Raw genomic sequence first — 22,760 nt, forward strand, 5'->3', positions numbered from 1 at the left:
CTCTCCAGCTACAGGTTAACATGTACCAGTCTCATATCCAGCAACGAGCTGCAACTTCTCTCCAAGTTCCTGCAACATGCTGGCAGCCACAGACTTATTCAATATGTTTAGTGGTGAGCTCACATCTGCCTGTGGGATCAAAGATGTTGGGCAGATCCGTGCGTCTGAACCCTCCATAGTGGTTTTACACAGGGACACATCACAAACTGGATATTTTTCTTTTCTTGTTGTATCACTTTTTAAGAAAGCATCTTCAAGCCTTCCTGTATGCTCCTCTGTACAGACACTCCTGCCTTGAATTGGGCTGACGAGAAAAAAAGCTGTATTATTCAGTGGGACCAATACCAGTTAAAAACTCCAGAAAAAAGACCAGTTATCTTTGCTGCCACAATCACATGTGAACAGAATGGCAGAATGCCCTTACACAGCTGAGACTGAGCCACATTTCCTCCCAAGGAAGACACTCCTAGATCAAGCTTAGAAACACTTGTGCAGAGCAGATGAGGAGATTTAGGGCAGCCAGTGCTAAACCAGGATCCTTGCACTGACAACACATGCTTTGGACTACACCTGCTGAAGTACAATACAGTGTCATTTAACATGGTTATTGATTTCTCCTCTCCTATGTAGAATTATTTTCTCTTGCCCCAGAGGATGGTAATCAAATAAATCCAAAAATTTCCCTTCTTATACGTCACATGCAAAGAACTTTTCAATGTAATAAAACTTTGAGTGTCTAAAGAAGTCTTCTCCCGGAGCTCCTGATTCTATCTATCCTATATTCTGTTGGGCTTTTTTTTTCCCCAGTCTGGACACTGTGATTTTCCATGGTTTTGAGAGGGCAACATTTATTGTAATTACAGGCCTGCCAATGCAGAAAATTTCTTAACAATTATTTTGAGTTTTAAAATCTAAAATACAAAGAAAGTTTACCAAGAAAAGTCTTAATCTTCAAGCCTCTACACACAAACAAGCTTAGCTGTAACCACATGGTTACCCTTTCCAGTTTCAGTGGTAGCTTCTTCCACTCTCTGAATGCACACAAATAAGTTCATAAACTGAAACAATCTGGAGTAAATTTCTGAAATTCCAAAGCAAGTTCAGCAAAACAAGGTTTGTCCTTGGAACAAACATATCAGTTTAAAGCAAATGTGATGAGACCTGAACTTAAAACCCAGCTATCCTGGGGAATCACCCCATAGGAATGCTGTGAACACTGACTCCCAGTACATAAGTCAGCAGACATGAATTGCATTAAATCTACAGAGCTCTGCACCCAGTAATGTGCTGTTGTTCACTCCAAGCCAAAACAGTAGAGCAAAGCTATTGTGGGGCATTATACAACTAACTGCTTAAGGTTTTAAAGTTACATACATTAAACTCATGAAATGCTGACAGCAGAAATGAACATTAGGTATCAAGGCTCAAGGGGATAGGGTTAAATGTAGGACACTGTCACTTTGCCACTCTTCTGTCTCTACTCATACTGCATGGCAGAGTGCCAGTTCTGGCCCTGTGCTTCCCCCATCTCTCCTTCTCTGTCCTGGCCACATCTACCTTGGGGGTAATTTTTGTGCCTTCCTTGAAAAACTGGTTGACAGAAACTTTGCTCACACCACTAATGGTGTCACACCATTACCTGGCAGTAAAGCCAGGGGGAAGATCTACAGTGAAATACAAGAACAGCTCGTTTCTTGTCCTTCTCTTGCATTCTAGTTTTCATCTACAGCAAAATAAATGACTGTTTCCAGTTTAAGACTGGAGGAGGTGCGAAGGTGAAACAGAAGACTATCCTGGATATAAAACAAAATACCTGGTGAAAGAAATATACAGGTACTGCCTCCAGCACTGCAGCTGTAAACATTACTTCCATTACTCCCTAGAATGAAGAAGGGGTGGAGCAATGCAGAGGGAAGTTGCTATGTCAGCAGGCTGTGGAAAGGAAATTGTTAGTGCTTTTCACACTAACAGTGAAGCTGAGAAATTACTTTCTGTGTGAGGTCTTGAAAACTTCAGACAAGAAAAGAACCTTCACTGTGTGAATGGGAGCACATTAATACATCAGTGGATTAAATTATATAAAATTGATTAGAAATCTCAAGTTCAAAATATAACTTTCTGATAATTTGGGTTCATAACACTCTAAACCTGGGTTTTCAGGAGATATGACCTACAGTTATTTCTGAGGATACACAATGTCTCAGTTTGGGATCTGAAAAGCAAGACTGCTTTCACATACAGTTATGGCTCAGAGAGTACGTCAAGAAAGATGCTTTTATTATAAAACATAATTTTTTAAATAATAAAACCTAATGCCTCTATCATAAATGCAAAAAAATATTACTTAAAAGCATCAGTGTAGGGACCCTTCACTCTCTGTAGCCTTTCACCCCTTAGCAAGACTAGGCACTGGCACAGAGATGTGCTGTCAGGGAGACGCTCACTGCAGCATATCCTAATGGAAGTTTCTGCATACCTACCTAATGCAATAGATCCTTGTCACAGAAATAAAAGGATTCCTCCTGAGGCACTGACTTGTTTTGTTCATGTGAATCTTGTAGTTTAAAAACAATTTGAAAGTTAAGCTCTAAAGAAAGCCATAAGCTGACTTACTTTCATACTTCACAGCGTGCACCTATTGATGCAAACTGAGAAACATTTGCCTTGTCCCAGTCTGGGTACACACACAGCAGCCTGTGCTTTCTCACAGTGACCTTCACCACTCGGAGAGATGAAATTTGCTTCTTTTCAGAAGCACTCACACATCCCTTGAAACCTGTCCTCCAAGGGACACAGATGTTAGGACACCAGCTGAGGCAAGGCAGTATGTTTGGATTAATCCTGACAGGCTGTAATCTAACTGGTGTTTGGGAAAAAGGAAAAAACAGCAATCACTAAGGAATGTGAACAGAGTTAAATGTGATTTTTTTTTGTCTGGTTTTGCCCCTTTGATCTCACTATTTCATCTAGGTTATAACAAAATTCTAGAGATGGCTGATGAAGTACAAGAACACATTTTCTTATAATCTTTCCTTCTAGAGTCGATAAGCCATATTTGCTCTCATCCAGGAAACATTTTCCTTGCCTACTTCCAGTATTTAGGCCTAATATTAAACCTCTAGTAATAAAAATTTTCCCATTGACTTCAATGGATTTTTACAGCTGAGTAAGGACTTATGAGTTTTGGCCCTAAGCTAGGAAAAAGAGAATTAAAGTGTCATAAACACATAAATAATGGCATCAGTCCCAGAAATACAAACAGAAACAAATATAACATCCCGCTGTTCAACTCCTCTGGGGGCTCATACAGACCACTTACACCCTAGTTGTCCTTGCTCACCCTATTTCCAGGATTAAACCACAGCTGTCAGAGACAGCTTCCCCACTCCACTCCATGCCATTTCTTGACACTTACATATGATTTGAAAACAAAACACGAAAGAAAACATAATATACCCTAAAAATAAAAAGTCTTTCTCTGAAGATCCTAACTTCATTTGCTCAGTGCAATTTGAGCAGTCTCTTCAGAAGAAAAATAAGAGTTGACTTTCTGTGTTGTCTTTCAGGAAAGTGTTTCAAATCCTGCTGAATGTTTTGGACTGCATTCAGCCCTTCCTTTAATTCCCCAGCCACTGCCTGCCTTTGTCTGGGAGGTTGGTTCAGAAAAGCAAACAGGGAGAAAACAAAAACCTCCGGCTAAAAATGGTACACACAGGTCTCTCCTGGCCTGTGGCCTGGTTGGTACTTTCACCTCACCACGCTGTCTAGTATAGCATGCAGTTGGGAAAGATAGCACCCATTAATATAATGTGTCTGAAATGCTAGGAACAGCTGACTGGTAATAACAGAAGAAGGACAAAAAACTCTGAGCTGGTAAGGGCATTCTACAAGATGTGTCTCACTCTCTCTGAGCTTGGATCCCCTTAAAAGCAGCCAGATGGGGAACGTGGAACCAGTTGGCCTGTTCTTGTTAATGTTTACTCTGTCCATGCAGGCAGGCCAGCTTCTTACTCCCACTTGGCAATTTTTTTTTTATAGAACATTCCTATTTTTGCACATTGGTTATCACACTATTCCCCTCTTAGTTATCCGTATTCTCTTCTATATGATGCTAATTCTGAGTCTGGAAGTAGCATAACCTGGAAACTGCCTAACTTTTCTTTGTCCAATGTGCCCTCTTCCCTGAGAGCCTGATGAACACAGCCTGGGTCCAATAACACCATCTCAAACTGCAGAGATCCTCGGTTAATCCTGCTTCTTCTAGCTCGCTCACAGTTTGCTTTCACTCTGCTGGGTTTCATCATATTCTATGTTGAGTTGTGACACCACTCTACGATTTATTTTCAGCCTACATTTTTAAAGAAAGGAGGTTTATGCAAAGGTTCCTTTTCAGACAAAATTGGTGGAATAACACAGCCAAACGTAATGACACTTGGACACACTTTCTAAAAATCATCAGCTGCGTAGACAACAGCAGCTCAAAGAAATGTCCCCACCTAAACAGAGACAGATCAAACTGCTGAACCATGTGGTACAAGCCATCTCTCCCTCTTTGCTCGAGTATCATAGTGACCATGAATGGCGCCAGTCATTCTGGGGAGGAAAGGCAATGTCCTTTGTCATATATTAAAATTTTCCCTTTTTTGCTCTCTGTGACTCGGAACAAGGGATTTTTTTCCCCCCCTTGTATTATTTTCCTTCTGTACACCAGTTATCTCTCGTGTAAGCCACATATCCTCCGTGCCCTCAAATGGCAAAACCCTAACAATCTTACACGCCGTAAAGGAACGTAGCAGCTGTTCCTTCTGAGGGAAAGGGCTGTTTCTGCAAGATTTCCTCTCTCCATGTTTTATCGCCGCGCGCAGCGGGCAGCCGCCCCAGCCCCGCCCCCGCCGCTCCCTCCCGGGCCCTCACGGGCACAGCGGCGGCGGCGCGCCTGCGCGGCTGAGGGCCCGCCCCCTGGCGTCCTCCCGGCGGAGTCCTCCGCCGTCCCGGCGTGCCCCGCGCGCACCACAGAGCGTGGCGCCGGCCCCGCCGCTCTACCCGGCTCGCTCCGTGCGCGCGAGGCGGCGCGGCCGCGGTGACATGGCGGCCGTGGGGCGGGCGGAGGAGCCGGAGCAGCACCTGAACGGCGAGCTGCCCCCCGAGCCCGAGGACAGGGACGGCGCGGCCGGGCTCGGCGCTGAGGATGGCGCCAAGAAGAAGCGCAAGAAGAAGAAGAAGGGCAAAGCGGGCCCCGCGGGTAGGGGCCGGGCCGCGCCGCGACCCTGCGCTGACGGGCAGGGCGGCGTGAGGGGCCGCGGGCCGGCACACCGGGGAGCGGGCGCGGCGCTGGGCGGACGTGGGCGGCTCTGGGGTCCCGGCGTGAGGGTGCGGGGCGCCGCCGAGGCCGCTGTCCCGGGCCTGTGGCAGCGGTGCGGGCTAAGGGCATCCCCGCGGTGGCCGGAGGATGCTGCTGCCCTGCGGTTGGGGCTGGGCATGTCCTCCCCGCTCCGGTGTGCTCAAGAGAAGCCATCGCTTCCCTCACCCTCTCCTATGCCCCGAGGGGAGAAAGGCGTAACACTACTGCTGTAAAAATCATCCCGCCTCGTGGAGGCTCTCCACCCCTCCCAAGTTGTCGGAGAGAACTGGAGCAAGTCTGGGCAAATAGCGTAAAGGCGCGATGGTTTGGGTTTGTTTTAGCAGGCCATCAGTTAGCGATGATCCTGCTGTGCGTTTATAATTATCTACTTCACGCCCATATTATCTCACAAGAGCAGGCTCCTGCTATGGGAAGAAGAATTAGTTATCCTACCAGAAAAAAGTAACCAAAAGTGTCAGGGTGATCTACCTTTATATGCAGCTTTTATTAACAGCACCTATCACTGTACTGTCCTACAGCCTTACACTTTGGAGCTACTTGTAAGACAGGAAAAAGCATTAGGTGCTCAAGTGTCTGTAGGATGAGTACAACATTATGTTTTTATAAAATTTGGGGGGCGTTTGGTTACTAACGTGGAGTTAATGTTTTACTGTAAGGCATACTTTAACTTTATGAACAGGACAAGAAACTGATAAAGAAATGGAAGGTGCTCTTGATGATGTAGCGAGACAATTGGACAAGCAAGCACTGGAGGAGAAAGAAAAAGATGATGATGATGATGGCAAGTATAACTTATATTTTCTCTTAACATTTCCAGTTTCAGCTTCTTCCAAGACTCCCTTTTAACAGGCTGTTTATAGGTGTCTTACTGGGTTTGATTTAGGTTGGGTTTCTTTTTAAGGAGGCGAAATGCAGCTGTCTATACTTTTCTACTTTTTGTCAACGATTTTGCTGTCACACAAGCGTACATATAAAAACTAACAGGAATACAAGCTTTGTTAAAGGTTTGTGTCTTCAGGGATCTACCTACTGAAAGGCAATGTTTAGTTTGAGATAAGGTGAGCAATAAATCATTCTCACTTGCATTACCATGGTCAGTAGACATTTATGTTCCAAATTATCTCTTAATCTTGGCTTAAAACAAAACATACAGAGAAAGTTTTAAGGGAACATTTTAATTAGTGAGTTTTACATGCTTTACCAGTGCCTTGAAACCTGCTCATCTGTACTTAAAATTTTTCATTAAAATTGATTTGGGGGGAGATCAACACCTAAGCTTTGTGTGTTGCTCATGCGATGTAGCTGATTTTCTAAACAAGAACCTTGAAGGTGTCTGTATTGAAATCCACACTGGGTCCATTTCTCTGTAGGAGTATCAGATAAAGGCGCAGTATTAGCTTTGATTTGATGAATGGTTCTCAACAGAAATGGTTGTTCAAGAAAACACATTTCTTAAACTAGTGATTTGGTTTCATTTTCCTGAATTAGCACATAAAGTTGGCTCAGCACTTTGAGCAGTCTGCTTAGAAATCTTTTTAGTTTACTTGCTGGAATTTGTCCTTCTGGAATTTCATTTTAATGAATTGGGTATGGAGGTTTTTTAAAAATCAAATCAGAGTGCTGAGACGTATTAAGTGACAAATTTATCTTTGACCATTACCAATCTGCAGCATCAAGTTTAATGCAGATATTTTGCGTAGAAATGTATTCCAGTGGTTTGTTTTGTGGTATCTTCCAGGTTATGGAGTTGAAATTAATGCAATGTGTGCTTTGCCATCATTTCAACTTGAGGAAGAAGTTTTGAGGAGGGTAGTGAAAACTGTATACAATGAAAAGAAATCTTTTAAATCATTAGAGTAGTTAGAGTTCTATCTCAGGAGAAGCAGCAATGATAGTTGCAGATCAAATGCTGTACTCTCTTATCCTTTTTACAGTATTAGCAATTGTATTACAGTATTTGAAAGCATAAAAAAAATGAAGTGATGCTATGACTGGATTAATACTCTTCTTTTTTCCCGCATATTAGACTTGGATGTGTTTTTAGTAAGACTGGTACTTTTTCAGAAAATCTAAAACTTAAGTTTTTGAAGACAGCTATGTTCTTGCCTGTACTGGTTCTCACTATTTGTCATCTTAATTGTGTACTTTCAGGATTGTTTCTTTAAGACAGGCTGCATTAGGTTGAAATCAATAAAATACCTGCTCCCTTTTTTTTTTCCCCCCTCTTGATAAATCTGTAAGTGAGTGGCCTCAAAAAGGGGACTGTGTAACTTTTCAACTCCAGGAGAGATTAGGAAGTGCTCTTTGGATTTCCCTTGCCATGTTAAAATGTGCTGGTCTGGAACATTTTTGCATGATACTGTGCTAAGTTATGAAATGGCTGTACCAAAATGGTACAAAGTTGGACCTCTGTTTTGCAAAGATCTGAAATCGCATTTCTGGTGACTATTTTTTCCCTTAGCAGCCAAATAACCTGGAGACAGAGTATCAGTCAGATGCAGTAGTTTGGTTTCTGGCAGCACAGTTAGTCTGCAGCAGTCTTCAAGGACATGAAAGCAGAGACAGGGTTAGTTTGGCTGGCAGTTGGCACTTTCACGTGCAGTGATGTGTGAAAAAGCGACAATATGCAGATAGCAACAGTATTTAAGAAATGCTGAGGATTTTTTTCCCCCTTCAGTTAGGCCTAGCCTTTAGAAAAAAATCCAAAAACCACATGGTGAATGAACTGGAGTATGTCTAATTAATTTCTTAACGAATGATTTGGGCGCTGCTCAAGGTCAAGACAAATGTGACAAAGTTACCACATTTTAAAGAAATTTATATGCACTGGTAGGGATTTTGGTTGCCTGTGAAATGCAGATTGATGAACAATCTGGTAGCTTGGGACTATGTTACAGATATAAAGTATTTATATTTGCAATTTTTACATAAACCTAAATTAGGATACTTAATGCCAAAATGAGCTGGGATGGGGCAGGAGTGACATTATGAAATTTGCCCCAGCTGCAGCATTACAGCACTGATCATGGCATAAAATTGCCAATGATAATGACCATGATGAGAGCCTTGAAATCTAGTGACTGGAACAGCTGGTCAGTGTTTTGGTTTGGTTTTGTTTTTAAATACAAGCTTCTGCATAAATACACTCAAAATTTAATTCTTTGACTTGATTCTAGAAGTTCTTTTCATTTTACTTCTTGCTGCAGTTGAAAACGAATATGTAGATGACTAGTACGTGTCTACTTTGAAAAGAACTCGTGTTTAGCGCCAGAAGGTTTAGGTAGCTGATAGCACCTGAGATATTGCATATGAAGTAAGTAGGCATTAGATGCAGCCAAATGTGAAGTCTGCAGGGTTGTTGTTACCTCTCAAATGTCACTGTAAATGGTGTGGCTGATTCCTGGTGCTTACCCACTGTGCTTCCTGGAAATCTCCCACTGGTATAGATTCATAGGATGTTTTGGGCTGGAAGGGACCTTTAAAGGTCATCTGGTCCAAGCCCCTGCAGTGAGCTGGGACATCTTCAGCTAGATCCCATTGCTCAAAGCCCAATTCAGCCTCACCCTGACTATTTCCAGGGATGACATCTTCCACACCTCTCTGGGAAACCTGTTCCGTTGTTTGACCACCCTTATATCTCCCACATTCAGTGTTTTTGCTGAGAGTTGTCTGTGACCTTCCCTGTTATCTCAAGATTAAACTTATCCTGGCCTAGGGTGCTGTCATCTTTACTTCTTTGGGGTCTTTATCTTTCCAGATGCAGCAAATTCTTTTAGCTGAAGCATCAGAAGGTGGGGTGGAGGCAGTAATTTTTAGCTTTTTGTTAGCTGTTTTGTCTAATGCCCCTCTCATGTCCTTCAACAATTGCAGGCATCCATTTGCCTGAAAACAGGAATTTGATGTAGGACTTCCTGAAAACGCTTTAACTGAGCTCTCTTTTTTTCCTCTGGTGATACATTTGGTGTCAACTTTCAAAACTACTTTCCTAGGTCTGGTGTTTGGCGTAGGGACTGAAAATGCTGATGGTTTGGTGGCAGCTTCTGGATGTTGTCTTTTAATCCATAAAATTCTGCTGCAAGAGAAGTGTTTCCAGATAGTCCAGATGTTTTTGTGTTTTGTTCAAACTGCTTTGGTTCTTTTAAGATTATTTTATGTTCAGCTGAGAATTTTCTTTTCTATAGATGGAGAGGGTGAAGGAGATGGAGCAACTGGGAAAAAGAAGAAGAAGAAGAAAAAGAAGAAAGGACGTAGGTATCAAGCACAAAAATACAGACTATATGAATATTTGCTATTGAGTGTGTGCAAGTGCTGTTCTTGCAGCTGAAACAAATTTAGGGGTGCAGTTTGTTTTTGTAGGCTACGTCTGGCCAAGTTGTCTTCGTCCTGGTATCCCTGAATGCCACTGAGGGCACGCATTGGCTAAATAAAGTCATATGAGGGCATTGTGATAAAATGTCCTGGTAGAAGCCCAGATTCTAGTTAAGGGGACTTAAGTAACTCCTGCTGTTTAACTTCTGTGGTTGAAATAAGATGGTTAGTATTTCCAGAGTCCCATGTGTAACACTTCCTTAAATTATACTCAACAGCTAAGGTCCAGACAGATCCACCTTCTATTCCAATATGTGATCTATTTCCCAGCAATGTATTCCCAAAGGGAGAAGAGTGTGAATATCCACCAACTCAAGATGGGTGAGTGTTTCAAGCTTAAAAAACAAATGCTTTCATTTTGATGCGCTGAAAAAAATACTAATGTACAGCTAAATGAACAAAATGAGTCATGTACTTTGGGTTTTGCCCTTTTTTTCTGTAACTGAATTATCCAGAAACTCAGTGAATACAAGTCTTCAGGCCAGAGATGTTTGTCTTTCTCTACCCTTTTAATTAAGGTGTAGCCAGTATGAGCAGAATTGCATGAGGCCCTTGAGACGCACAGTACAAACAGATTTTCAGTAGGCAGCTTGTAAGAAAAACTTTGACTGAATTAAAAGTGAGTGAAGGTTTAAAACTCAGCAAGAGGAGACACTATTATGCAGCAGTTTTGTGACCATCAAGATGCCAACTTTTTCTTACTTATTTTCTGGTAGAGGCATGTTGATCTCTTAATTTAATTTAAAAGCCTACATGTTATATTCTTTGCTTTGCTTCTCTCTCTAGGAATGAATATATGGTTGTTGTAGCTTCACCCGTTTTTGTAACTCATAGGGATGTGGGAATAATGTGCAATTCCACTAAACAAGCGGTTCACTGGAACAGAGGTCTGCATCCTTTTGTTTTTACAGGAGACTACTATTTCCTTATGCATTGTTAGAACTAGGGCATACCAACTTGAATGAGTTTTTCTCTTTTTTTTTTTTTTTTTTTTTTTTTTTTCATATGTGAAGTGTTGTGGAAGGTCCTATTTTACCTGGGGTGCATGGCATAGAATTAGCTTGAACTGTATGCAAACTTGGATGAAAAGACCAAGTATTACTGAAAACTTTGAAACTTCCCAGGAGGTATTGAATCAAAGCTCTGAAAAAATAGTTTAAACCAAAGGGAGAGAGTAGGTAAATACTTGTATGTCTGAAAGCATTGTCTAGTTTCCAATGACTTTTTCTTCAGAATGAAATGGCTTTGAAATTTTTTTTATTGGTTATTTAAAGTCAATGTCTGTTTTTCATAGAATGTAAGTAAAATAAGTAAGAGTCCAATACCCCTATAAATTGTGTTCAGATAATATGGTTTCATTTTTATGAGATGAAAATTTGCTTTTAAGGAAGCTTTTTCTTCTTTTTCATTACTTCAATTTGAGCACAAGGTGTACTTCTATTTATTTATAAATTACTGCCTTGTTTGCATGCACAAGATCAGCATGGTAATGAAGAGCTTGGTCAAGATAGTTCTGACAAGCTGCTCCAGGAGTGATTCTTTAATGTTTAAGAGTTAAGTATGAGCATGTGCCATGTTCATAAGAATATGATTTAAGTAAACCAGAAAATTAGATAATAAACAACTTAGGCAGGTACATAGTTTATTAACAAATTATGCACTATTTTTACTCCTCTAATATATATTCAGCTATTGAAGATTAAAATATTTGCTCTAGTTTAGCTGCTATTTATTGAAATGAAAAAGGACAAAAGCCATAAAAACAAACCTCCTTTCTTAACAGGATGTAAGTGGGGCATCTTTTCTGTACCATGATGTTCTGCTATGGAGGAGGAATATGCACTTCTGAGGAACCTAGAATAGTTTCCTCATTTTATGTGCTTTAGTTTTCTTCTGAATTTAAATATTTAAATCTTACTATGCTACTTTAGTATAGTAACATAATATAAACAACTACTTAAATTATTAGCTGACATTAATGCCAGGGTATTTCATATTCTGAGTAATAGCTTCATTTTATATATTAGTGGAGTATTTTTGTGCCATGTCTTATTCATGCTGAGGTCAGTAGGGTTTTGTCTTTGATTTTTTTTAAGAGTTGGCACTTCTATTCTTAACTGTTGATGTCATGTGCTTTCTAAAGTTACCTCTCATCAACCTACAATTGTATATTTTGTGTGAGAAGTTCAACTAGAAGTGGGTGTCATTCAAATTTCAGCAAAAAAAATAGCAGATTATCAATACTTCCATAGATAACAGACTAACAGGTTTAACATTTTTATATCTCCAGTATGTCTTTTTTTTAGATGCTTGCATTTTTTCCTTGAAGACATGGGAATTTGAAATGACACAACTGGGAGGGCAGAAAATAAATAAACAGTATTTCATGATACAACAATTTTGTTAAAGTAGAATTAAGAATTCTTGACCCTGCCTACTTGTTTCTGCCTCTGTGCTGTTACACAGTCACAGACTGGTTTGCTTTGGAAGGTACCTTGAAGATCAGCTACTTCCAAACACTCTGCCATTGGCAGGGACACCTTCCACAACTTCTCTGGGCAGCCTGTTCCAGTGCCTCAACACCCTCGCAGTAAAGGATTTCTCCCTAGCTTCTAATCTAAATCTACCATCTTTCAGTTTATAGCCATTACCCTTTGTTTTGTCCCTACATGACCTTGGGAAAAAAGCTCTCCCTTTCAGGTTCTGGAAGGTGCTATACTCTCTTCCCAGAGCCTTCTCTTCTCCAGGCTGAATGGCCCCAACTCTTCTCAGCCTGTTTTCATAGGAGTGATGCTACAGCCATGATCATCTTCATGGCCCTCCTCTGCACCCACTGAAACAGCTCCACATCTTTTTTATGTTGGCAGCCCCAGAGCTGAATGTAGTGCTCCAGGTGGGGTCCCACAAGAATGGAGTAGGCGGGCAGAATCACCTTTCTTGGCCTGCTGGTCACAATGTTTTTGATGCAGCCCAGTGTGTGGTTTGGCTTTCTGGGCTGTGAGTGCACACTGCTGGGTCATGTGGAGCTTCTTGTCTACCAACACGCCCAAATCCTCCTCCTTGGAGCTGCTCTCAATCCATTCTCCACTCAGCCTGTATTTGTCATGGGATTGTCCTGACCCCAGGTACAGAACCTTGCATTTGGCCTTGTTCACACAGGCCCCCGCCTTTTTCAAGCCTGTTGTGGTCCCTCCGGATGGCATCCCTTTCCTCCAGTCTGTCAGGATTATCTGGGTCAAGATAATCTGGGGAAATTATTTTCTGGGATTCTTTGATCACTAGAATCTAGTTTACAGTGTGATCCTGTGAAGATTTGCACTACTGAAAACTGTAGGCTGTGAACTGGAGTGAAAAGCTGGACCAAATGGCTTGGAGCAAGACTTGAACTTCTTCAGCTGACATGTGGCAGGCAGTACATGAGGAAACTACCAAAAGCTTGTTAGCTCATGTACCTGTTGGAGGATTGATGTTTGGTGTGAGGCCTTCGTGTGACCAGCTGACTTTTAATGTGTCCTGAAGTGCTTAGGCCCTAGCAGAAGTTCTTGTTGCCTCCCTTCCTCATCTCCCAGGAGCGAAGCTTTGTCAGCAAAATGCTTTGGGTCTGATACAGTGTTTTTACATGTAGAGGCTGTTCTGTCCCCCAGTTGACTTGTGTGAGGTGACTGTATGATGAAATACAGTAAGGCAGAGTGAGGATGGCTTCCTGCCAGTTTGCTGGAGTTTTCACTCAAGTCTGTGACAGATGGCAGAGCAGCTGCCCAGACTCTGTCAGCACTTCTTGCTACCAAGGGGTGTTCGCTGCTGGAATCCAGAACAGTCTGAAAGGATCCTTGAGGCTCTGCCCCTGTGTTTTTCTGCAGTGCACCTTTTCCATCTTCAATGACTACTGTGCTGGCTGAAGTCCAGTTTTCTAGTGGCAGTGCGGGAGCCCAGGTTTTCCAGCCCATTGCTTTCTTTTTTTGGTAGAATTTGCCAGATTGAGGCAAATTATAAGAGTAGTATGTGTGATGCTTGCTACTGGAGCAGGAAAACGGCTCAGAAAGATAAATGTGGGATTTCTCCTTTGCACTTTCATCTGAAAAGGAGCAGAAAGTTCAATGGAAGCAAGCTAAAGGGTCTCAAAATATTTTGCATCCTCTGATCTTCTTGAGAAAATTTTATAGAATAGCCTATAATCCTCCTTTATCTTTTCCAACTCCTTTGAAATACTCAGTATAAATATATATACTTAAAAATTTACATATAAGTATATATTCTTAGTTCAAAATGCAGCAAAACTGCAGGGCATAGTCTCTTTGTTCACTTGTTCCTGTTTTCTGGCTGTAAAGAGAACTCTCAAAGTGGAGCTAAGTTACATATCTATGAAACAGGTAAAAAAGCTACACCTTTGGATTTAAAAAATGAATCCTTTACCTTCTGTATACTCAGTTGTTTGCTTAGAATCAGCTCATTTCGATTAATTTCAGAATTTGAAAACCAATGTATTTCAGCATCTTTGGTCCATCTTGTCTGCCACCCATGTTTTTTTAAAGACCCACCTGGCAGCATATGTAGCTGTGTATTGTTCTTAGTAGTTTTTGTCTTGCACAGCATGTATGGAGTTCTTTGAGTCATCTCTAGGGTTTTTTGCACTATTATGTGGCTGCAGATTCACCATTTGAAGGGTTATCTCTACTTTGTAGCTAGAGTAGTCTTCTAGCTAAGTTCTGACAGTTGTTGGAGTACTTAAATTATGTTTTTGCTTGTTTGCTTTCATGGAATCTTAGTTGCATTGGATTTTTGCATAATGCAAAATATATTCAAAGCTAATCTTATACTTAGTCCTGTATTAAAAATATATTTGTGTATTTGTTCTAAGAACCTACCAAAGAGTCAGAATGAGTAGTGTTCTTCCATAGCAAATGTTAATTCACCATCCAGCCTATTTAGAAAGTAACATTCTGGTATGTGTCATGGTTACCATGCACTGTGTTAGGTGTTATTACCTAAATATTCTGAGCATGAATGAAAATAATACTGGAACTGCAAGCTGTTAAATTTTGAAGATGCTTATTGTCTGTGTCAGTTTCTGGGCCAAGCAGCCACACTACAGTGCTGAGGTTCATCTCTATACAGGAACAATGCTGTCTGAATGAATAAGATTGTGAAAAAAAAATTTTTTTTTGCACGAATAGAGCTTGTTGCATTTTTTTTGTCCTGATAAACTTAAGGTGGAATTGCAGGCATTAATATGAATTTTATATGCCTGTTCTGTCTCTTTGAAAACTTGAGCATCCTTCAAGCAACCTACTTGTCTGGGCCTTTGGTAGGATGTTACTGCCCTTCATGGCTGCTAGTCTGTGGTACTGATAGATCTTTTTCTTTTAACAGGCTAACTTTATTCTGAAAATTGTATAAATCAGGATCTTTTCTGTTATACAGGGGAATATAGACCTGACTGGTTAATAAAAACTTTGCAGGCTTTAGACAGAAGATGTAATGACTGTTGAGATTATACTAACTTGTCTGAAACATTTCCTTTATTTTCAAGGCGAACTGCTGCTTGGAGAACAACTAGTGAAGAAAAGAAAGCATTAGACCAAGCCAGTGAGGAAATCTGGAATGATTTTCGGGAGGCTGCAGAGGCACACAGACAAGTGAGGAAATACGTTATGAGCTGGATAAAACCTGGAATGACAATGATAGAAATCTGGTGAGGACGCACATCTTCTGGAAGACCTCTGCTGCAGATTTTCCTTCATTTTCCGGAGAGGGAGGGATTTAGTCTCTGTTTTGTGTGCTTAATTCACTGTGTAGTGAGTGTTGGGGAGATTTGTGTTTGAAGTACACAACCAATGTTGCCAGTTACTTCCTTTAAGTTTCCTCTTGTATTTCTAGCTTAGGCAGCTTTGCGAGGCCTGGGATTATACTGAATTTTAAATTAAGCTTTCCATGATGTTCACTTACTTTGATTATATGCTTCATTTAGATTTCAGTGCCTTTGCTACTCTGCAGTGGTGTTGGGAGAAGCAGCAATAGCAGTAGCACTGCTGCCACTTGCCAGAATTGTCATGAAATGCCATGTGGACAGTTCAGGTGCAGTCTGTGCTTGGGACTGGGCAGAGAGGCATAAAACCAGCATGGCTGTGTACTCAGTCCAGGGCAGGAAGGTTTGGACTATGTTTAGTCTTCACTGACTGACTGGTGTTCCTGGTGGAAGCACAGTGGGGTTTTTTATTATTCTCAGTTAGTAAGAAATAACTGAACAAATGGATTCAGATGAACGTGAATTTGAATAAGTTTAAAGAAATAATTAGCCTGGACTGATTTTTGTGACTCTTCCAACTATTACTTTTTCTGTCCCTTCAGTTTATCTAGATTGAATGTCTACTGTCCAAGTACTGCACTGATCCAGAACAGTTTAGCTTCCAAAATCAGGTGCTTTCAGCCTGGTGTGACTGAGGACTGTGCTGACAAGAGTAGGATAGTAAGAAAGATAATGAGAGCTGATCCCCAAGGTAACTGTGCTAGGATAACAGAAAGATATACCATGAGGGAAAGTAGAAGAAAGGCAGCTCACTAGTCTGGGTGAAACAAATCTGTCACATTGAATTATACAGTTTGATCTAAGCAGTCGTTTTCTCAAAACATGAATATTCTTCCTATAGTACCTCAGGCTATGGGACCTTGCTGATTAAAATAGGCTCTCCTTTTTCATATTTCTCTGGATTTCTTATAATCAGAGTTGAGTGCACTGCAGTGACCTGCAGTTTCTCATTCACTGACACTAAAGGAGAATGCACTGGTGGACATGTATTTGTGGATTTGCAGTAGTGCTAGCATCTTGTGATCAGACAAAGCCAAAAAACAAATGCTATTCTCACAAGGTTTTATTTTATTATAGTTACCAGTTTTTTTTTTCAAAGTCCTTTTATAATCAAAGTTTATTTCTTAAATGAGAGGCTTTACCTCCTTTTTCCCACTGCCTTTTGAATCACAGTAATTGTAAAGAAGACATTTAATTTGCCTAAACTTTGGTTGTCTAACCTGTGCTGCTCAGGAAGAATGGGTTGAATATGCTTGTAAGGATAAATATGTTAATCTTAGAATAAAAACAATAGAGAAGCACTCATTTTTGCCTAAGAAAAGGTAGAGGAAACAACACAGAGAACTGAAGATTGTTGTGTTGTGCTTATGTTTTTCAGTATAGGGTTGTCTGTCTACTTAGCATACAAATAGTTTGATTTGACATAAAAACATTTGCTTTAATATTTTTCTGAGGTTTTGTTCTTGCATTGATTTATTTGAAGTCATCATAAGAAATACTAATGACAAATGTCTTGTTCTTTTATTTTCTTCCCCTTCCCCTCTGCCTTTTAGTGAAAAACTAGAAGACTGCTCGCGTAAGCTGATAAAGGAAGATGGTTTAAATGCAGGTCTGGCATTTCCTACGGGGTGTTCTCTGAATAATTGTGCTGCCCACTACACTCCCAATGCTGGAGATCCAACAGTCCTGCAATACAATGATATTTGCAAAATAGATTTTGGAACACACATTAGTGGTTAGTTTTCATTTATTAATTAAAACTTTGAGAATGTTCTTCAATGCAAATACTATGAAACTGAAACTAACTAACTTTTGCTGCTTTCAGGTCGTATTATTGACTGTGCTTTTACAGTCACATTCAATCCAAAATATGACAGATTATTACAAGCTGTAAAGGATGCCACAAATACTGGAATAAAGGTATGATCGTTATATAAGTAATTTACAGAGTCTTCTTCAGTAAATGCTGTGATTATTTTCCATTTATATTTGCACTTCATTTTTAGTGTGCTGGAATAGATGTACGTCTCTGTGATGTGGGAGAGGCCATACAAGAAGTTATGGAGTCTTATGAAGTTGAAATTGATGGCAAGACATACCAAGGCAAGTTCTTTTCTTTATATATATATAGGGATAGTTGTTTAGAAGTGTGTAGCTGTATATAGATTTGTACAAATACTGATTTTGATGTAGGGTATTGAAAAGACTTTTCTGCTAGAAAATACATAATTGCATAAATACATGTTTATGGCTGGCTTGCCTTTCCTTTGGAGAAATGTTCTTAGCTTATCCTTCCAAGTATTGTATCTTTAACAGACAAGATGAATGCTAAACAACAGTTCTGAACTGTACAGATCATTTGTTACTTGCTGTTTGGCTTTATTAATAAGCTTTTTTTACTGTTGGAGTTGCTGCTCTTTAATAATGAAACCTTACTAAAGCATACTAAACTAACTCGTGTCTTGGCTGATGTCTGTACAAGATGTGTGGATAGTTCTGTGTTTGGTTCCTCTGCAATATGATGACTCACTGTTGTACTTTTAATATGGGATAACAAACCAAATCGCCCTAAAGGCTTTACCATTTGTTAGGAAATTGCCTGTCATGTTAATGTTTTCTTCCAAAGTGAAGCCAATTCGCAATTTGAATGGACACTCCATTGGGCCGTATAGGATACATGCAGGAAAAACAGTACCCATTGTGAAAGGAGGAGAAGCCACAAGAATGGAGGTCAGTGGAGTTCTTTATTCTTTCTGTTAAATTTCCCCAGTATCATTGCAAGAATAGTGTTTCCTGTGCACTTTCACTTTGTAGTTTTTGTGATCCTGGTGAATAATTGCGGTGGAATAACTGCTGTTCTGTGTAATGCTCCTCTACAGGAATAGTTTTGTCTCAGTGGCTTCTTCGTTTTAGCCATGGAGTGTTCAGGTATCTTAATACTTCCTGGAGTTGGAGCCTTGGAACCCTGCTATTTAAGAAACAAATCACCAAAGAAAAAGACCCAAAAGAAACCCACCACTGTTATCGGAATGCCATAGTAATACTTACTGAAACTCCTGCATATTTATTTCTCTGTGTATATGTTATTAAATAGAGTGTTGGAATGTTGCATTTAGGAGCATGGAAGAGGACAGAAATTCATCTTTAGGGGTAAACTGGAATTCAGGAAATCAGAGGTTTCCTGAATGACTTGCAAGTCATTCATTCTCCTTGTTTGTTTCTTCCATAATGAAATCTTTTCTCACTCCAGTAATTATTGATAAATACATCCATAGTGTAGTTTTGTATAACTTTTTGTGAGTAGTTAGATATAGTATTTTTCTTGAAAAGTGTCCAGTGCGGTTTTTCTCTGCAGATACAAAATAATTAAATGTATTTGTAGTTAATGTGAGAGGTTAGTTGAAAGATACTGTTTTTTTTAAGTGTTCTGGAGCAGGGGAAACGCAATGGCTGTACATGATGTGACAAAGTACGAGGTGGGAAGACAGTTTTCAAACATGGAACCTGAGATTTAACCATCATTTTCACTGAAGGTCTTGTTCTAGTGAGATATGGTTTAAAAGATAGTTGAGACAAAAAACTTTCAATTTCATTCCAAGCTTCATCACTAATGATCACCAGTAAGTCTATCAGCATAGATAAGACTTCTAAGAGCTGAGTAGGCACAGGTGTGGTCTGGACAGGATTGTTTTTTGAGGTAGGCTCATTCTCATCACCCAAAACTTGTGACATAGTTGTTGACCTATGATGTGCACAAAAAGACAAAGTTGTGACTATCATCTTATTTATCTATAAGACTGTGCAAAGGAATTAAGAGGATTGGAAAAGGAGGATGAGAAAACTTGTGTGTTCTTCTTAGTTTGACCTAATTAATGGCTTGGGTTTGAGGAGAAGACATTTTTTAGTTTCTTCAGCTTCTGTAGGTTACTTAGGACATAATCCTACATCATTAAACACAGTGAGTTTGACAATGAAGAATGTGAAGCATAGCCAAGGTCTTACTGTACTGTGCTAATTACAATATCAAAGTTCAATTCAATGAGTTTTGTGACTAACAGAGCCTCTGATGATCCTTATTCAGAAAAAGTGGGTGTTAAGTGAATCTTGTGGCAGCATTGTGTGGGTGTTTTTGAGGCTTTGTGTTTTTTTAATGAGTCGATTGAATATTCGGGGACATCTTCAAGAGTTTGTCTTGAGTTTGAAGCCTATGTTACTGCTTTTCATATGGCTTATTTTGGGCTTGTGACTTTAAAAGTAACTTAATAAAATAAACAATGCAACTCATACAGTCTGTCAGTGTTTGGTGCCCCAGCTTGTTAAGTCCCTGTCACAGTCCTGCTGTTAAGGATGTGTGAATGCACTTGGCAGAAATGAGTTGTATAATGGCATTTCAGTATGTTCTTGGCTAGAATTTTGATAATGCCCTTGCAGATATATATCACCTTCATTTCTTGAAGAAATTCATCTCGTGGAATGGAAATGAGCAGGTTAAGGGTACATACTAGCAACTGTTACCAGAAAATTCTTGTAGAAATTGGGCAGAAAGTTCATCAGTGCAATAAGTGTCTGTAATTTACATCTATTTGCTATGTCTAAATTATACATTTCCTAGGACTTATATCTGAATAGCATCGAAGTACTTCCAGTTAACAAATGTAGTTGCTTAGCTATGTTAGATGTATGCCTTGACAATGTTATAACTGCAAAGTACTTTGAGAAATTGTTTCTAGAAACATGCTTCAGGCTTGAAATAAAATGGTACTAATGTAAATAGTTGATGATTCGGAGACGCCTGTAATTCTAATGTGTAAAATCTCCATGCTGAATTTTTTTATACATTGATTTGGCAATTGAATCTATTCACATTAATTACTTGAATTCAGAAGTGGTAATACTGAGATGTTGTATCAGAATGACACAGCATCACATCTTCATATTGCAACATGTTCCTTTTTTCTCTCCTTAGGAAGGTGAAGTGTATGCTATAGAAACCTTTGGTAGCACAGGAAAAGGCGTTGTTCATGATGATATGGAGTGTTCTCATTATATGAAGAACTTTGATGTCGGGCATGTGCCAATAAGGTTGGATTTTGTTGGTGTATTTTGATAGAGCTACCACCCCCTTGGGATTCAAATTTGATGCAATACTTGTTCTTCACTAATTAATAGGCTGTCAGAGGACTCAAAGGGCATCATTAGCAACATTGTTACAAAATACACTGATGGTTAATGTGGAACAATATGGAATTATTTCCACGAAACCAAAAAATGGAGAAAATATGTTTTCAGAATTTTATATTGGTTTTTTAACAACCTTCCTACCATTATTTTTTTCATGATTAGTACTATATAGATTATATTTGTGTATTGATCTGTGTATTAAATGTATAGTGGGTTTTTTTAGTAAATATCTGTACTGTGGTTGTGTTCCACAGTCTTTGTCTAATTGCTGTTCCTAGAATCTGTTAAGCTATTCGTTTTATTTTATGGATGTTTTCAGAGTTTTGAGGTTTTGTTTTAGTGCACTGTAGTAAAATTAAGAAATAACTCATTTTTAGTTTCACTGGGTTTGCATTTTACCATTTCTAGGAATGCAACAGATTTTCTGAAAGACCACTCTGGTCAGAAATATAGCAGGCAGACGTGCTTTTCCATAGCACATAATAGGAATGTGGAGAGAGGATGGGAAGAATTAGACTAAATATCTCAAAAGAACTGCTTGACTGCAAATAATAAGCTTAGTTCTTAGCAGATCGACAAATATGTACATATTTATGCCTGTATATTGTAAGAAGTGTGAATAAAAAGCTTACTGAGTATTTGACTTCGGAAGTGAAAATTCAGCAACAGTTTTAAACAACTGAGCTTCTGCCAAAATTAGTTCAGATTACTGACCACTCTGGATCAGGAAGAATTCTGTTTTTCTTTATAAAATGAAATGTCTTTTTATTTTTTAAGAAAAATATTCCTGTCCCTATATTTAGTTTAGCTTGCAGATAGGTTCACAATCTGGTTTGAAGGATATCTATTTGCAGGAGGAGAGTGCACTTTATTTTCTAAAGAGAACATGTGTCTAATGTAGGGAGACATCCCAAGTCTAGGCTGTCTGACCTTATTCTTAATTGGTGTATTTTATTTCTGTAGTGAATGCATGCAAGGGATACCTCTTTCTTCTCCAACACATTCTTGTTTGTTTGTGGTTTTTTTCCTTCAAGGCTTCCAAGAGCGAAACACTTGCTAAATGTTATCAATGAAAACTTTGGTACTCTTGCCTTCTGCCGCCGGTGGCTGGATCGCCTGGGGGAGAGCAAGTACCTGATGGCACTGAAGAACCTGTGTGACCTGGGCATCGTGGACCCGTACCCGCCCCTGTGCGACATCAAGGGCTCCTACACGGCGCAGTTCGAGCACACCATCCTGCTGCGCCCCACCTGCAAGGAGGTCGTCAGCAGGGGAGATGACTACTAACTCGGAGCCACCTCAGCACCTTTATACTCTAGGCTTTCCTGGAACATACTATACCTGAATTAAATTGCAACATGTTGTCGGTTTTAACAGTGGACTGATGTTAATACTTTCCGTATTTGGAAAGGAAGGAATTTAATCTAAGGCAAGTCTTCTAATTGTAACTAACCATGGAAAAAGCTTTCAGGCCTTTAGAAATACTTTAAAAGTTACTTATTTTTTCTGTTCAGGGAAATACGTGCTATAAAGCTCAATTTTTAGTTTGGAATGAGTTATACATTTTGTTCTGAACATTTATGATAAAAGATGCTTTTCAAATATTTATATGATCATATTCCTACTTGAATGCTTTGAATGACTACACCTGATTTCTGCGCCCCAGTCCTCTATGATACTGCCTTTTAAACTTCCTGGAATCCATTTTGTAAAAAATAAAGATAAATTTTCAAATCTGAAAATCTATATACTTTTTAGAAGTCTGGTTATGATTCTGGTCAGGAGTCCACTGGGGAACTGCTCTATTAAATATTTTACAAACTTGATTTGCCATTTCTTGTCTTGAAACTGGACCTTGTCTTACCCTTCATATGAAACTTGGCCTTTCATGCTTGTTTAAATAGTCTTGTCAGTGCTGGGATACAGGGCAAGAAGTCATCAACACTTTACAGGTTGATGACAAAACATGACAACTACAGTAAAGGTTTTGAGTGTGCCAGTCTTTAGTTTAGACTTCAGCTGCATTAGAACATGTCAAATGCA

The 22,760-nt window shown here is 39.7% G+C and overlaps 1 protein-coding gene across 1 annotated transcript; it reads left to right on the forward strand.

Annotated features, from left to right (window-relative positions):
• Positions 1-4,957: 4,957 nt before the first annotated feature.
• Positions 4,958-22,543, forward strand: METAP2 (methionyl aminopeptidase 2). Its single transcript, XM_066319298.1, has 11 exons — positions 4,958-5,242; positions 6,042-6,143; positions 9,544-9,609; positions 9,949-10,051; positions 15,261-15,422; positions 17,090-17,271; positions 17,362-17,456; positions 17,543-17,639; positions 18,163-18,266; positions 20,503-20,618; positions 21,752-22,543. The coding sequence occupies exons 1-11, from the start codon at positions 5,086-5,088 to the stop codon at positions 22,002-22,004; spliced, it is 1,437 nt and encodes a 478-aa protein (XP_066175395.1). The 5' UTR covers positions 4,958-5,085; the 3' UTR covers positions 22,005-22,543.
• The last annotated feature ends 217 nt before the right edge of the window (positions 22,544-22,760 follow it).

The sequence above is a fragment of the Sylvia atricapilla genome, chromosome 5 (genome assembly GCF_009819655.1).
Source record: "Sylvia atricapilla isolate bSylAtr1 chromosome 5, bSylAtr1.pri, whole genome shotgun sequence".
NCBI lineage: Eukaryota > Metazoa > Chordata > Aves > Passeriformes > Sylviidae > Sylvia > Sylvia atricapilla.

Bases quoted from the DNA above. Each gene is read 5' to 3' on its own strand.
- METAP2 (XM_066319298.1), top strand. From the start codon at position 5,086: ATGGCGGCCGTGGGGCGGGCGGAGGAGCCGGAGCAGCACCTGAACGGC. The intron at 17,272-17,361 runs GTTAGTTTTCAT...TGCTGCTTTCAG, and splicing joins TTTTGGAACACACATTAGTG to GTCGTATTATTGACTGTGCT. The intron at 20,619-21,751 runs GTTGGATTTTGT...TTTTCCTTCAAG, and splicing joins GTCGGGCATGTGCCAATAAG to GCTTCCAAGAGCGAAACACT.